The sequence below is a fragment of the Ctenopharyngodon idella genome, chromosome 2, assembly GCF_019924925.1.
Source record: "Ctenopharyngodon idella isolate HZGC_01 chromosome 2, HZGC01, whole genome shotgun sequence".
NCBI classification, from domain to species: Eukaryota; Metazoa; Chordata; class Actinopteri; order Cypriniformes; family Xenocyprididae; genus Ctenopharyngodon; species Ctenopharyngodon idella.
In genome coordinates this window covers 35,783,396-35,800,556 of record NC_067221.1, presented here as the reverse complement: position 1 = coordinate 35,800,556, position 17,161 = coordinate 35,783,396, and the positions used below count along the sequence as shown (strand labels likewise).

Here is a 17,161-nt window from a genome sequence, read left to right as displayed (position 1 = left end):
AAATGACAATGAGATGCAGCGTCAAAACAATCACTAATTTTCATTGGGAGGTGGTAATATGACATGACATTAGAATCTGCGAGCATTAGCCATTCAACAAAGTTCAGCAATATTGAACCTTTTGCAAATGCACAGTGACTACCAATAGGAACGAAGACTGTGAATCCAATTCTTTCATTTGACAACAACTGGACGTGACAAAAGTAGCAAACCACAGTTAGAAACACTTATCACAAATACTTTTTTAAACGGTAGGCAGTATACCAACTATACCACACAGCATGCAGTAAGAAGTATGTTAGTATTCCATTTCAAACATCTCTGAATCCAAATGAGCTCAATGGAGAAAAATAAAGGTTTATGATAGAAGGATTAATCCCCGTCACTGGGCTCAGGAGGAAAGTAACACGCTGTACGTTACTGGTTTGTGAGCTGGCCAACTGCAGTGTTGCAGGGATGCCAGTGAGCCAAGATGGGGGCCAGATTTACAGCCATATAATTGGATGTTATATAGCCTCTTAAGAGGGTCTACTAAAGGCTTTTAGAGATGACTAATCCAACTAATGACCAAGACTCATTTCCTAAACGCACAGTCTGCTGGCGAAGGGATTCAGTCAGATGAGTAAAACTGAACAAATGATGGTGGAAAGATAAGATATAAAAGGTGTTTCCACCTCAAACTACTGCTGCTGGGATAGGTAAACATTTCCTGATGTCATGAACCTGTTAGTGCAATAAACATTCAGAAACTAATGAACTAATTTTTGTACTGGATTCAACTGTAAAACTACATGTTTGATCCAGTAAAACCTGATAACCCACAGTGACCCACTTTTGTCACGGCCAACACACAAGGCCATGCTGCATTCCTCAGTGACCGCGGTCAGCATTTAGAGTGTTCGAAGGGCTAGCTGGTCCGAGACATGAAGAGTACATCATCTGTCGATCATCTTCCACCCCAGAAAGCCCCGTAATCCAGCCAAGGGCTCGTGTTTCATATGGGTCAGACGCAGATATGAGTTCATCTCCTCTGTAGGGGGGCTATAAAATCCCACTTTAATTAGTGACAATACATACGTCCCTGTCCTCTGACTAAAACAGCTGTGATGAGAAAACGCGTCACATTACCACATGCAACTTCTGCATGAGAAGCTGAAGAACAGAGAGCAATGGAATTAAAAAACAGTTAACAAGAGGGAGAAATAAACTGAACGTCTGCTCTGTGCTGATACACAAATGGGGAATGGATTTTGTAGCTACAAGATTTTGTTGCTTGTTGCTACAACTAGACATTGGTGCAATTAAGTGTACAGAAAAAGCACTAATTGGACTAATGGTTAGCTTAAGTTCCAACACACACAGAAGAGAGTTTCAATCAAGACATTTCAGATCCCATTCCCCCTTTTGCCGTTCTCGTTCCTTGCTTTGCAGTCTAATAAACTGGATCAAATTGAACAACTTGAAACAAATCAAACACATAAAAAAAAAAAAAAAAAAAACTAAGGCTTGCTTGTTGTATTCCTCATTTTTAATTTATTTGGGATAAAAGCATGTGCTAAATGAATAAATGTAAATGTACACTACCTTCCAAAAGTTTGGGATCATTATGATTTTTTTTTATTATTTTTATAAAGAAATTGATGTTTATTCAGCAAGGATATATATTATATATATATACACACATACATACATATATACAGTTCTTTCTGGTTCTCGAATCCGATTGGCTTAGAGGTTGCACGGGCTCTTAAGATAGTGTTTAAACATGAGGTATAATTCGATTTGGGTATATAAAATGGGCAATCTTTGGTCTTATTAATATATTACTTGTTCCAGAGCTAATAGATTAATTAAGCTATATTAAGTTTCATAACTTTATATTTACATTGAAATTAAATCCTGTACTAACTAGAGCACTGCTTTTGTACGTTTGACTGAACTGTTTGCTTGTGTTTATTTCCTATTTTACTTCTTATACTGTTATAATGACCATTGTTGTTAATTTAAATTTTATTTTTCAATAAAATATATACATTTCGACTTCAGTGAAAGTTACATTAATACGCCATGGGACGGCAGCAAAGACTGTCTTTATGAGAGAATCAGTCAGTCGCAAAGACTTTTATATTGAAATGGACTGAAACAAGGAAACAAGGATGTTGTTTTAACTTTAAACATCTTACGAGATACAACTGACAAATGCATTGACTAGTGCTGTCATGGGAATGTCTTAAATGTTAAAAGGACAAAGACAAAAGATATCGCTTTCCTCAGCGGACATTCAAACTGATTTGAAGAATATCAGCTAGATGCAGGTAATACACTCGCTCAGGCGATCTCTCTCTCATAATACTCTACATATTACAATGAGTTTCAAAGAAGCGACTCAAAGATCCTTCGTTACTAGTTCTAAAGTGACGTTTTAGAATTAGTAACGGAGGCTTGGGCTCAACTGTTAAACTGTCAACTTGAGATTTGAATCCATGATGGAAGGAAGTTCCTCACAAAAGAGGGTTTTTTAAAGACACTCTGTCCTTGTTCTTATTTATTTACACACTCGTGCCGTCGAACTGTTGTAGAAATGCAATATCACACTCGCAGCCGTGCGATATGGCTGTATATCAGCACGCTGTGATTGCCTAGAGCACTCGGCCGCATCACTTGTGTGATACTGCTTATATATATATATATATATATATATATATATATGTTTGTTTGTTTGTTTATTTATTATCTAATAATATTCACAATATACAGTATATTACTGTTTTGTTTTTTTGCTTGCTTGTTTGTTTGTTTGTTTCTTCAGTTAAATACAGCCTTGGCAAACAATAGTAATCATCTCTCTCTCTCTCTCTCTCTCTCTCTCTCTCTCAAACAAAACAAAACAACATTTTTTTTTTGACATTTGTGTATAATGTGTCACTGTATTTCGATCAGTGTGAATCCCACCCATTACTAAAAACTTTTTCTTAAACCACTTAATAAATGAAATAAGTTTACATGTTGTCAACTTTATCAGTGAAAGGCTGTGCATACAGTATAACTGCTTTTAATAAAAGTAGCCAATTAAAGGCATTCTTTGCAGCATACTGAAATTAATTAGAACTCAATCCACTCAAATCTGAACCCCAAGTTCAGAAATGCTCTGCAAACAAACATATGTGAGCACAGAAGGTTAAATCAACAGCACTTAATGCTCCACATTAAAAGACAAACTAGACGTAACCACCTGTCTAAAATGCTGCAGACATCCAATCCCCTCCCCTCAGCAGCGTCTTTGCTGTCAGGAGGGAAACAGGTGGAGGGTGCAGAGGAATGTTTCACCAATAGCTCTCTCATCAGATTGCAATTAAAATGGCTGCACCATTATATCAAAAGTCACTAAGACACAATTCCTGAGATGCCGGATGTAGTGTGTGTGTGTGTGTGTGTGTGTGTGTGTGTGTGTGTGTGTGTGTGTGTGTGTGTGTGTGTGTGTGTGTGTGTGTGTGAAAATGCTGTGTTCTCTAAAAGATAAAGTGATCGGTCTGGTTTAAGATGAGTGACGTCTGTCTCCTGATTGCTACACCGATAATTTATCTGAACACCCCAATCATCATCATTCACTTCTGGACTGGGTCTCGATTATGCAACAGTCTCTGCAGTCAAGAAACAATGCAGTAAATTGCTGTATAAAAGCAAATTGTTTCTGGAAAACAACTGATTTGTAATATTTCTGTTGCTCATAATTATATGCATGTGTGTCTTTAGTCTTGAGAAAAAAAGCTTGAAATACAAATTCAAAGTTTTTAAACCTACATCGGACAAATTCCATTGTAAAATGGATTGCTGTGGACCGTAGACTGATGTTAAAGGGATAGTTCACCCAAAAATGAAAATTATCCCATGATTTACTCACCCTCAAGCCATCCTAGGTGTATATGACTATCTTTCAGATGAACACAATCAGAGATATATTTAAATATCAAATCTCTTCCAAGCTTTATAATGGTAGTGAAGGGGTTTTGAGATTTTGAAGCCCAAAATTCATCCATCCATTATAAAAAATAATCCATACAGCTCCAGGGGGGTAATAAAGGCCTTTTGAAATGAAGCAATGCTTTTTTGTAAGAAAAATATCCATTTAAAACTTTATAAATTCAAATAACTTCTGGCAGACGATCGTACACATACTGCGCAAGTTGACTTGTGGCCCCTGATGTGATGTATGAAGCAGAATGTAGGAGTATCGTAAGCTTTGACGTCTCGCGTAGGGCTGTGCAACAAACTCCTCTTCTCTTACATCAAAATCTTCCGTCATTTCTCTTTAAAAATTATCATTTTAGCTTTCTAATTTGTGACCGGTATTTAGTTTTGCTCTTTCCTCTGAGCTTCCCCGTCGGGTCAGTTGTTACACTTCTGCCGCAAATCGATGTGTACGGCTGTCTGCCGGAAGCTTGTTATTATACTTAATAAGTTTTAAATAAGGATATTTTTGGTACAAAAACACATTGCTTCAGAAGGCCTTTATTAACCCCCTGGAGCCATATGGATTATATTTATGATTGATGGATGTATTTTTTTTTTTTTTTTCAAAATGTGGCCCCCCCCCCCTTCACAACCATCATAAAGCTTGGAGGACTAAGGATATTTTTAAATATATTCCTCTGAAAGAAGATAGTCATACAGCTAGGATGGCTTGAGGGTGAGTAAATCATGGGATAATTTTCATTTTTAGGTGAACTAGCCCTTTAAATGAAATAGAAATAAAACACAATATTCTGACATTCTGACATTTAAAACCATCTTCCACAATAACTTAGTCTTAAATTAACTTCATGTAATGTACAATATTGTTCAGATGTTTGGGGTCACTAGGATTTTTTTTTTTTTTTCCTTTTTAAAGAAACTGATACTTTTATTCAGCAAGGATGCATTAAATTGATCAAAAGTGACAGTAAAGACATTTTATAATGTTACAAAACACTTCTATTTCAAATAAATGTGGTTCTTTTGAACTTTCTATCCAATGATTCCTGAAAAATGTATTACACAAAAATATGAAGCAACAGAACTGTTTTTAACATTGGTAATAATAAGAAATATTACTTGAGCAGAAAATCAGCATATTAGAATGATTTCTGAAGGAACATGTGACACTGAAGACTGGAGTAATGATGCTGAAAATTCAGCTTAAACTGTAACAATATTTCACAATATTTGTGTTTTGAATGCAGACTTGGTGAGCATAGACTTTCAAAAACAAAAAGGCAATAACTAAAGAATTTCAACTTACTAATAAGTATGTTGGGAAAAGTCCAGTCAGATTAAGAGTATAAATCAGACACTTGGAAAAAGAGAGAGAGAAAGATGGGAACAGGACCATGTAACACTTTAATGAGGACTGATGATCCCTTAATTCTGAAATGAAAAATGCTTTTCTCTTCCAACTGAACACTTTCTTCTAGTGCCAGCAGTTCAGACATCTAAAACATGTTCTGTGATGATTGGTGGCAGCTATTTCTCCTGAAAGGTTCACCGTGCTGCTGGAAAGACTGAACAACAGGAAATCAAACCACCATCTCTTCTCTGTCTCTCCCTCCCAGTATTAGGACAACCTAATGATGTTGGAAGAGAAAAGGAGAGAGGGTGGAGAGTATGAGCCATGATTGGGTTTGGATCGTGCGTTTGGTTGTCCGTTTCAGTCTGAGGTAATGAAGTGAATAATGAGACATGAAGCAGCTAGACGCCAACCTAAAAGCCGTGTGAAAGTGGCCACAATGACACTCTGGAGATGATACCACTCCCTTTCTCCTCAGACGCCCCCTGGCCTACACACTACTTGTACTCCTATTTCCTGTTTTTTTTTCCCCCTTTCAAACATCTCTCATTAGTGGTGTTTGTTAGGGTAAGCATCACTATTACTATTATTGCTCATACTTAGAGTTAGTGATTTGAACAGCCCTAATTCTGTTAAACTGTTAAAAGGTGTTAAACTTCGGTGCACAATTTATCTTTTGACATACAACAACCATGTAACGCCCAAGCAAACAGACAGAACACCATATCAATTGCATAGCAACATCCTGGCAACCAAACACAACACCCTAGCTCTTGTAGGCCACTCACGTATTCTTTAGAAAATATACACCATTCAATTTTGAGGTCATAAAGATGATTTTGAGAGATTAAGATGTTTATTCAGCACAGACACTTAACATTTTTTAAAAGTGACTTCACTGTCAAATAAATGCTGTTTTTTGAACATTCTTTTCAGATTGCAGAAAAAAAAAAATATTATAAAATAATAGGCATCATGCAACTGTTTTCAACATTGATAATAATAAGAAATGTTTTCTGAAGGATCATGTGACACTGAAGACTGGAATAATGGCTGCTGAAAATTCTGCTTCTCATCGCAGGAATAAATTACATTTTAAAATATATTAAAATAGAAAACAGTTATTTAAATTGTAATAATATTTCACAATATTAGTGCTTTTACTGTATTGTTGTTGTTGTTGTTAATTAAATTCAGCCTTGGACTTCTTTCAAAAACATTTAAAAAAAAAAAAAAAAATCTTACCAACCCCAAACCTTTGAAGAGGACTGTAAATATAAATATATATATCCATACATTTTCAATTTCTTTCTTTTTGTTTTAGGACAAGGACTTCCAGCTGCTGCACCTGCCTGGAATAGCTAAATGACCAGCTAGAAATCATTATCAACTACCTAGGTTCAAACTTTGATTATTATTATTATTTTTTTTTTTAGGATGGCCTGGAAAAAGGTCATAAGTGGGTAGACCAGCTGATTTTGTCTGGTCCCAGATGGTCTACCACCTCTAACTAGCTTTACCATCTACCAAATCGAAAAGCAGGTCCACCATCTGGTTCTCCAGTTAATCAACCTCGTATACTGGACCATCGTAAGATTGGACCATCTAAATGTCAATAAATGACAAGCTATAACCTATGTAAACCATGTAAAAACCATTTTTGAGTCATTTTCACTTCTATGGAAAGCTTCTTTCTTTTTTTCTCTCTCTCGCTCCTCCATCAAACAATTGCTTTCATTTCTAGCATGGAAGTCAGGTCGTGTAAGAGGGTGGACTAGCTGGTTTTTGGAATATGGTAGCTTTTTTTTCTGGTCCTAGGTGGTCAACTATCTCTAACTAGCTTTACCATGACAGTCAACCAATTCAAAAGCAGGTCCTCCACCTGGTAGTCCAGTTAATTAACCTCCAAAATTAGACAATAAATGCCAATAAATGACAAGCTATTTAAAATAATGTAAAATCCAACTAAATACCACCTTAAACTAGTTTTTGAGTCATTTTCACTTTTATAGAAAGTTTAACTAAATTGTTTTGTTTTTTGCATCACAACTGCTTTGATTTGTAACATGGCTTCTCCTGTGGCCTGTTGCATGAAGCTAGTTGAACAAACTCTGAGTTTCAGAGTAGGTTGAGTTGACAAATCCAGATAAATCCAACCTGGTTTAGATCAGGATCAACTGTTGCACAACGCTCGGTATAAACTTTCTCTGTCAACTCAGGTTTAATCCAGAGTTTGCAAAGCGTGTGCACCTGAAAGTGTGACACGTGCGGCAAACAGCCAATCACACTGAACAAGGAGAACGTTGGTTTGATTCACTTCTTGCGAGAGAGCCACGCAATTCATGTCTCTTCCGAAGATTAGGAGAACGTTATGAAAAATATGAAATTAAACGCATTTACAAAGCAGGAATAAACACTGATGCAATGAAAGTTTGAGAAGGCAGCTGAAAGAAAATATCTGACTATATCAATGCATGTGAATCAAATAAATAGACCAAATAATTAATATAGTTTCACAAAGAGCTCAAAAGAATGTAAGCTTAATCTGTTTAAAAGCTTTATATATTATGCATGTATTATATTTATTTTAATTTAAAAGCAAAGTTTAATATTGTCAATTAATATAATAGACCTAATTATATGAATATGTCATAATTTATTCATAATTTTAATTTATTTAATATAAATATAATGAATAATTAACAGCAAATGTTAAGCAATTTTGTCTCTAAAATGTTTTCAATATAAACTGATTTAATTTGGAGCGAGAGATACGGGGGAGTGGCTTTATTGCATCAGATACATATCACTTTACTCACAGCTGATTGGTCCAGTTTGAGTTTGCGATCTCTAACTCAGAATAAAACCTGCTCCAGAGCAGGTTAGCCGTGTAGCCTAAGTTACCATAGCAATGAACCCCGCTAAAAACCAATCCACCTTCATAAGTTTGCTCAAACTAATCTTGAACTTACCTGGGTAGAAACTGAAACCGGCTTTGTGCAACAGGCCACTGGAAAACAGGTCAAAAAAGAGGGTGGTCCAGCTGGTTTTTGGAATATGACAGCTTTTTGTCTGGTGGTCAACTATCTCTAACTAGCTTTACCACGACAGTCAACCAAATCAAAAGCAGGTCCACCACCTGGTAGTCCAGTTGATCCACATAGACAAGATTGGGCCAGGCAATGTCTATAAATGACAAACTAGAATCTATGTAAAACCAATTAAAGGATTAGTTCACTTTCAAATGAAAATTAACCCAAGCTTTACTCACCCTCAAGCCATCCTAGGTATATATGACTTTCTACTTTCTGATGAACATAATCGCAGAAATATAAATAAATATCCTGACGTAGCCAAGCTTTATAATGGCAATGAACAGGGTTCACGAGTATGAGCTGAAGAAAGTGCTTCCATCCACATCCATCCATCATAAACGTGTAGTCCACATGGCTCTGGGGGGGTCAATAAAGGCCTTCTGAAGCGAAGTGATGCGTTTGTGTAACAAAAAAAAAATCCATATTTAAACAAGTTATGAAGTAAAATATCTAGCTTCCACCAGACCGCCTTCCATATTCACGTTACGAAGAAAGTGTAAACTGGCGTCGCGTCAGTAAGCTTTGTGAACTGCAAGAGTTTTACACTTTCTTCGTACGTTGAATACGGAAGGCGGTCTGGCAGAAGCTAGATATTTTACTTCATAACTTTTAAATATGGATATTTTTTACACCTAGGATGGCTTGAGGGTGAGTAAAGCTTTGGCTAATTTTCATTTGTAAGTGAACTAATCCTTTAAATACCACCTTAATGGCTTACTTCACCCAAAAATGAAAAATTCTGTCAATAATTACTCACCCTCATGTCGCTCCAAACCCATTGTACACACAGTGCAGTGCTTCCGGGTTCTACGTCAGTACACCGGCTCAGTATTGGCTGACGCTGTTCACGTGAGCAGCACGAGGCATGCGTGTGATGCTGACGCAGGAGGCGGCCAATAATGAGCCGGCATTCTGACGTAGAACCCGGAAGCACTGCACTGCGTAGGAGACTGACAAGGAAGGGAAGAAATTGTTGAATAAAGTCTTTATTTTTCTTTGTTTTTTTGCACAGAAAAAGTATTCTCTTTGCTTCATAACATTAAGGTTGAACCACTGGAGTCACATGGACTATTTAACGATGTCTTTACTACCTTTCTGGGTCTTGAAAGTGGTAATTGTGCGGCAGTCTATGGGAGGCCAGATAGCTCACGGATTTCATCAAAAATATCTTAATTTGCGTTCCGAAGCTGAACGAAGGTTTGGAGGGTTTGGAGGGACATGAGGGTGAATAATTAATGACAGAATCTTAATTTTTTGGGTGAACTAACCCTTTAAACTAGTTTTTTTGAGTCCTTTTTATTGCTATAGAAAGTTTAACTCACTTGTTTTGTTTTTTGCCCCACACAATCTCTCATCATCTGAAGTTGGACATTTCCAGAGAAACTGCATTTTATTTTATTTTTTCACTGAAGGGTTTAGCGTGCAGTCTTTAGGGGAAGGCAGACAGCTGGGTCACTCTAAATCTTTCTTTAACCTTTGTTAAACAACAAAAGCATTCATTCTGTCCTTTACGGCAAACAACAGGCTAGCATCATTCCCTGAACACCAGCGTCCATCTCACAACAGCTGGTCAGCAGGGGCTGGACGGGATGTTTAGAATCCATCCATTCCACTGTTACCATGGGAATGACATAGCAGGTGCCTTGCGTGTAAGGCTGGAGCCACTAGATTTGCTCAGAGGTACGGTATGAACATCACTTCCTGTCCCAAGCCCACTCACGTCTGACATCAGGCTTTGGGTTTGGGTCGGCCCGTCAGTTCAGGCCAAACTGCCTCTCTCTCTCAATCTTTTTCTTTTTCTTTTTCTCTTTAGGGGACACAAGTTGTGGTCCAGGGCCAGCTAAGGAAGTAACATGGCAAGCTCAATTAGTCAATGGATAAATCTACCCTCCAAAAAGGCCAAATGATCTGTGGGAGGAGGACGTACAAGAGGAGGGGGATTCCTCTGAGACTTTAAGAGTCATGCGATCACTGATGAAGACAAGGGATAGACGAATTACAACAATGGGAAAAGAAAGAATAAAGGCCAGACAGAACGAAAGACTGAAGGAGAGTGAGTGAGAGAGAAGGGTTTCCCCAGAGCACAACTGGCATGATGCCACCAAGAAGGCGTCTACTGTCACTGCTAAGCAGTAATGAGGTTTTTACTGGCACTTTCCTTGAATACGGTACACTTTAGTATCCTATGAAATTTTTAAAAGCACTGGAAGCCCATATCCCATGCTTTACGCTGTGAGCGCCATCAGATATGTTTTATAAGTGAAAAGAGGTGCAAGGTTTTGCTGTCTAACATGCCCATTTTTGCCCCTGATAGTAGATGCCTTAACTACACAACAAATTAAGGGGTTAGTTCACCCAAAAATAAAAACTGTCATTAATTACTTACCCTCATGTCGTTCCAAACCTGTAAGACTTTCGTTAATCTTCGGAACACAAATTAAGATATTTTTAATGAAATCTGAGCGATTTCTGTCACTCCATTGACAGCTACGCAACTACCACTTTGACGCTTCAAAAAGTTCATAAAAAGATTGTAAAACTAATCCACATGAATTGAGTGGTTTAGTCCAAATTTTCTGAAGAGACTTGATTGCTGTACATGATGAACAGATTTAATTTAAGCTTTTATTCACATATAAACATTCGTCAACGCACACACCAGTTGTGGTAAACGGAAGCTCAAGCATGTTCGCTTGACGTGCGAGAACTAATAAGGTTCATTCTTGTGTGTTACTCAGCACATTTGAGCTTCCGCAAGAACCAATGAGGTTCATTTAGACAAAACTGCTCAATTCATATATGGATAAGTTTTATAATCTCTTTATGAACTTTTTGAAGTGTCATAGTGATAATTGCATAGCTGACAATGGAGGGACAGAAATCACTCAGATTTCATTTAAAATATCTTCATTTGTGTTTCGAAGATGAACGAAAGTCTTACGGGTTTAGAACAACATAAGGGTGAGTACTTAATGACAGAATTTTCATTTTTAGGTAAACTATCCCTTTAAATCTTATTTAATGGTGTAGTTAAGGCATCTACTAGCAGGGGAAAATCGGGGCACATAGCCAGCAAAATCTTGCACCTGTTTTCACAGGAGATTTGTTGACAAAGAAAAAAATATATATTTCAGACTTACAGGTAATTACTTGTGGAAATTGCTACTAAATTTCACACACATCGATTTTTCATTGAGTAGCATTCCAGAACGTAAACGTTAAGTTTTTTTTTTTTTTTTTTTTTAAGTTTCTCATTTTGTCTTGCCTCCTCTCTACTCTCCTCTATCTAAAGTCTTTACGCAACATCCATCTGTTATTTTGCACCTTTTCAAATCTCTGAGGGAAAACTGAGGACATACTGACATAGAAACACTCACTCGTGCACTTACCCACAGGGAGAAAGACAATTAGTCACTGTCATTATGAACCCAAGTGAGGAGAAAAGGCCTGACTGCTGCTCCAGGGACTGCCTTCACTTCATTGTTTCCCTTTCTTTGGCTATGTTTAGAAAGGCATTCTACCATACCATCAAACACCAGAATGACCAAATAAGTTTGACAAAATGTGCAGGTTAAAAGCAGAGTACACTGTGTGGAATTCTGTATCCTACAATGCAATGCACTAGACATTGCCTGTTATTTCTATCTGTCATTTCTATGTGACAAATGAACCAAAAGCAATATGAACCGTTAATTTAAAAAAAAAAAAGTGTCTTGACTCATTGTTTAATTGGACTGTCAAATGTCAAATAATTTTTTATAAAATTACATTTAGAAAGTATAATATATATATATATATTATTTTATTTTAGTACAGTATGAACCATATTACACACTTAGACTGGGGGGAATAAAAAAAATAATTTAAAAAAAAAAGATTCAGTGGACCAAATGTGTGAAATTTAGATGCAAGTGTTAAAACTGTACAACTTGTGCAACCACACGGTATTCCATTCCAAACATGGCCTCTGAATCCAAATGAGCTCAGCAGAGAGGAATAAAACAAAGACAGGATCATTTAATAAACATTCCAAACAAAGCCTTTGTCTATTAAACTTCTTCCTCACTGACAGTGACTCAACATCCCCTTACCAGTGTCTCTTTAATTCTGTGATCCCTTTCTTAGTCTGAGATGATCAGAGCAAAAACTATCCTTAATAACTCCTTAAATCCTTTACTTATATACTATAAACACATCCACCGTCACAATGAAGCTAGATAATTAGAATCAACTGCCTACTGAACTTCCAGAGATGAGATCCCACACAAATGAGAAGAGACAGGTTCATATACACACCGACAGAAACCTAATCAAACACACATGCCTTCTAACTATACTATTATATTAATGATGGAAAACCTCAAATCATCATTCTAATTAAGTTTTACATTAAGTCTGAAATCAGATGTGATGTCTGTAGTGCGCCACAGGGTAATTATTAATCCATAATGGAGACAGCAAAACAGACATCGTCTCTCACAGTCTCTTGTATTGTTTACAGAAACACAAATTCTCACAATCATTACAAATATGTGGGATATATACATTCTTCTTAAAGGGATAGTTCACCCAAAATGAGAAATGTGTCATTATTTACTCACCCTCATGTCATTTCAAAAATATGTATGACTTTTTCTTCTGCAGAAAACAACAGATATTTTGAAGAATGTTGAGAATGACCAAGCATGACTAGACCCCATTGACTTTAAAGGGATAGTTCACCCTAAAATGAAAATTCTGTCATCATTTACTCACCCTCAAGTTGTTCCAAACCTGTATGAATTTCTTTCTTCTACTGAACAAAAAAGATGACATTTTGAGTAAGGTCAGTAACCAAACAGTTGATGGGCCCCATTGACTTCTATAGTATTTTTCCCCCGTACTACTGAAGCCAATGGGGCCCATCAACTGTTTTTTACCCATATTCTTCAAAATATCTTCTTTTGTGTTCAACAGAAGAAAGAAACTCATACAGATTTGGAACAACATGGGGGTGAGTAAATGATGACAATTTTCATTTATGTGTGAAATATCCCTTTAACTTTATACAGGCAAACACAGACATATCTTCTAAAGAAGTTGCAGATTTTATAGAAGTTTACTTATAGAAGTCACAGAGCTTTGAAACAACATGAGGGAGAGTAAATGATGACTCCGAATTTTAATTTTTGTGTGAAATGAGCACCTTATAATTCAGTGTTTTCAGCCTCTCAGAGGTTCTCAGTAAATGCTGCAAACTCCACCTCTACATGTGCTGTGAATTTAACACGCATTTGGGAATGCAAAGTTTAACATTTGCATAATTTCCAACAGAACTTTATAGCATTTCACTATATTTCTAATGAGAAGCATTTGTAAACCTGTTGTCACTGAAACTTAAAGGTCTTCCAGCAGTTTTCTGCCAAAATAAAAGCTTGAGGGTTCAACTCTTGAAAGTGAATGAATGAATGTCTATGCAATAATGTTTGTTGTTTGTTAGACACAACCAGTCTTCCTCACTAACCCTGGCCCGTGTAGAAACTAAAGAACAATGGTTGAGAATCTATAAATCACTATAGAGACTATAGATTTAACTAGTCTTTCAAACACAGACACCACACACACATCAGCAGCCGTAAATGGCGATCAGCTCCATTGTTTGAACATTCCAGATTACTGCATGTGACCTGTTGACGGCGAAACATTCTGCGCATATTTCCGCATCCGAGACACAAACGTTAGAAACACTTCAGTGGAATGCAGCGAACAATCTGCGCTGTCTTGGGGATTCGTTGCCAAAGAAAACGGGCTAGGAAAGACAAAGGGATGATTGAAGAGCATAACCAAAAACTATGTATGCGGTTTGCACCCTTCTTGTGAGATGTAGAATGTGTAAGAGTATGTGTCCATTTCTGTGGAGGTCTGTGGCCGCAGATCGTGTTAAAATGAGCCTATCGTGCGTGCAGGACTGAAATAGTGTATGTGAGAGCTCATTCATTCACACCAATGCTTGATACTCATGAATGAACTGACAGAAGACCTTAATAACAACCGGTGCTCTCTGCCAAAGCATACACAAGGCTGCATACGACTGAGATTCTTTAAAGCCCCACTGCCGATTATGGTTTGGCCACTGGGTTCAACACTCGTGAGAGTGTGGGCAAGTACTCTGAATTCCCCTTCTAAGAAATTAATGCAGTAAAACCCAACCAAACCTCATATACTTAGACTTCATAGAACATAATCTAACATAATTAAGACTTTAAATGCTTCTGAATGTTTGCTGCTAGCTAGTTCATACTTTCCTAAAAGACACATCTGGGGCTTTAATCAAGACGATGAGAAGAGGCTTCCTGTTCACATACAACCAACGCCAAAGATGAAACTCTAAAGATTCTCTACCAATCACAGGATGCCAAACCACGTGGGGGAAAAAAAAACCCACTATGCCATTTACAGCAATTAAACAAGTCAAACTATGGGCAACAAAGACAGGTACACAGAAACAGCCAACCCGTAAATTTGCAATCCATCCATCCCAATCCAGGCTCATTGGAAAAAATGTGCCTGTGGCAGCATTTCTGTAAAATATCACATTGTTTCTTGCACATTTTGTGACCATTTCAAAGCAAAATGTCCAGTAAATGGTGCTGAAAGCGCATTCAGTTTTATCCAAAACAGATGAACATGAATGTAGCAAGGTTTTATAACATTGGTTGTTGGAACTTTGGAAATTAAACGTTTGGTGATTGGTGCTAAAAGATTCATTCTCTATTGCATTTGAAAATAGCATACCACCCTACACTAAACCCTACCCTAAATCTAACCTATAGCATTAACAAAAGCAAACAGGAGATATAAATACATATACTGAAGCAACGACGCCATTTTAGCTTCTACAAGTTTGTGAGCTCTTTTATTGTGACTCGTGTTTCAATGAACTCGTACAATGCTGTACCAGGTGAGTTACTGAGCAAGTTTGCTACATCAGAAAAGCCATATATATGGAGCTGGTTATGTGTTGCACATGTCAAAATGTATTAGTTTACTATGCACTTTATGTTAAAAGCTATTGAGGTCAAAAATAAGTCTTGAAATAAGCATGAAAATAAGTCTTATTTTAATCAATAATCTGCCCCTGTAATCATACTTTGCATGAAAAGGAATACAAATGGTTGGAGTTTTACTGCCAATAGTGTTCATTTCAGCTGGACTGTAGTGAATTGTATGTATAGGTACATTTTTGGAGTTTTACACAAATGTAGGTAGAGGCCAACCATCTACATTGTGAGTAAATCAAATTTCACGAGAGCCGACTAAAAAAAATGTCTTTTATTAGCCAACGGGTAGTAAATTGTACGATTTCAGTCGCCTGTTAGAGGCAAAAAAATAAGTATAATTATAATTTCATTGCCTGATGAGGTTTACGCACCATTGCTTGGCTAAGAGCGCCTGTCCCGATCGTCATTAAAGCGTAGTCATTAAAGTTTCATCATTTGCATGCATTTTTAAGCCTTGCCAATTTAAACATTCAATCGCATGAAGAGGCAAAAGTCTCACGCACGCTGTGTGAGAAGTTTTGTGTGCACCCCGTGCCTGACAGCACGTGAGCACTGAACTGAGCTCTCTTTCACATCTTGCGCTTGAATGGACAATTTCACACAAAATAATGTCAAAATGCCCGTCTGGCAAGTATCCTAGTAAACACAGTCAGTTATGTCATTATACTGTGTGTAACAGTATAATGAATCCGTGCATTAGTCTTAAAGTGACAGCAGTCTAATATTCCTGATGCTGCCTGTGTTTTTAATGTTAATCAAACAACAGACTTGCTGCAAATAATCATTCAATGCTCTTGACTGAACAACTTTTGTAACTTTAATATGGATTAATCTATATTTTATTTATACAGTGAAGACTATGCAGTGTTATTTTACATTTGATTACTTTATTCAATTTCTGTACCTAATCTACATCTAACTATACTGTTAGATCTACATGAAAAACCTGGAAAGCACTGTTTATTTAATTGGCATCTTTTCTATTGTGTTTATTTGTGCTATTGCTTATTACAGCTTGACTTTAATAGTGTTGAAATTTATATTTTATATTATGTAGAACTTTTTTAATTGCAATGTTCTTGCATTCCATGTACAAAGTCTGACGAGTAAAAAAAAAAAAAAAAAAAAAAAAAAAAAAATACCATTTTACCACATCCATTTGCATCATTGAATCATTTTCCTGTTATCACTGTAAAGGTGTTTTAAAACTATCTTTATTGTATAAAGCACTATATAAATAAAAGTGACGACATTTATCCATCAATCCATTCCTGCGTCTTCTACAGTATTTATCCATCCATTTTACTTATCTATCATCCATTCATCCCTCTACCATCCATCTAACCATCCATCCATGCATGCATCCATATACCCTGGAAGGCGGTGGCATGTGCAGAAATGAGATATTTCAGCTCAAAGCTGTATGATCTGATGTTCTGGGTGGTGTCTCTCAGGACTGCTGCTCTGTAGCTCTCTTCCATTCTTCGCGTACAACATGATGGCCCAGCGTGCTTGCACACTGACAGGTCCACATCTACAATAAAAGAGAAAAAAGTAGAAGCACTTGTTAGATAGAAGTTGTACAAATAAAATTAGTGACACTATAAAAAAATAAAATAAACCTGCCTTGCACCAGTATGACCATTCACATGCATTCTGCAACTCTCTAAAAAAGATGGTTCTTTAAAAGGTTCTTTAAGCAT

The 17,161-nt window shown here is 36.9% G+C and overlaps 1 protein-coding gene across 2 annotated transcripts in view; it reads right to left on the bottom strand.

Annotated features, from left to right (window-relative positions):
* gpc5c (glypican 5c) overlaps positions 1 to 17,161 on the bottom strand; it is a 170,048-nt gene that overhangs the window by 135,323 nt on the left and 17,564 nt on the right. For both annotated transcript variants that reach the window (XM_051912305.1, XM_051912316.1), the window contains exon 2: positions 16,831 to 16,992. In XM_051912305.1, coding sequence (XP_051768265.1) covers positions 16,831 to 16,992 — 162 coding nt within the window. The remainder of the gene's footprint in view (positions 1 to 16,830; positions 16,993 to 17,161) is intronic.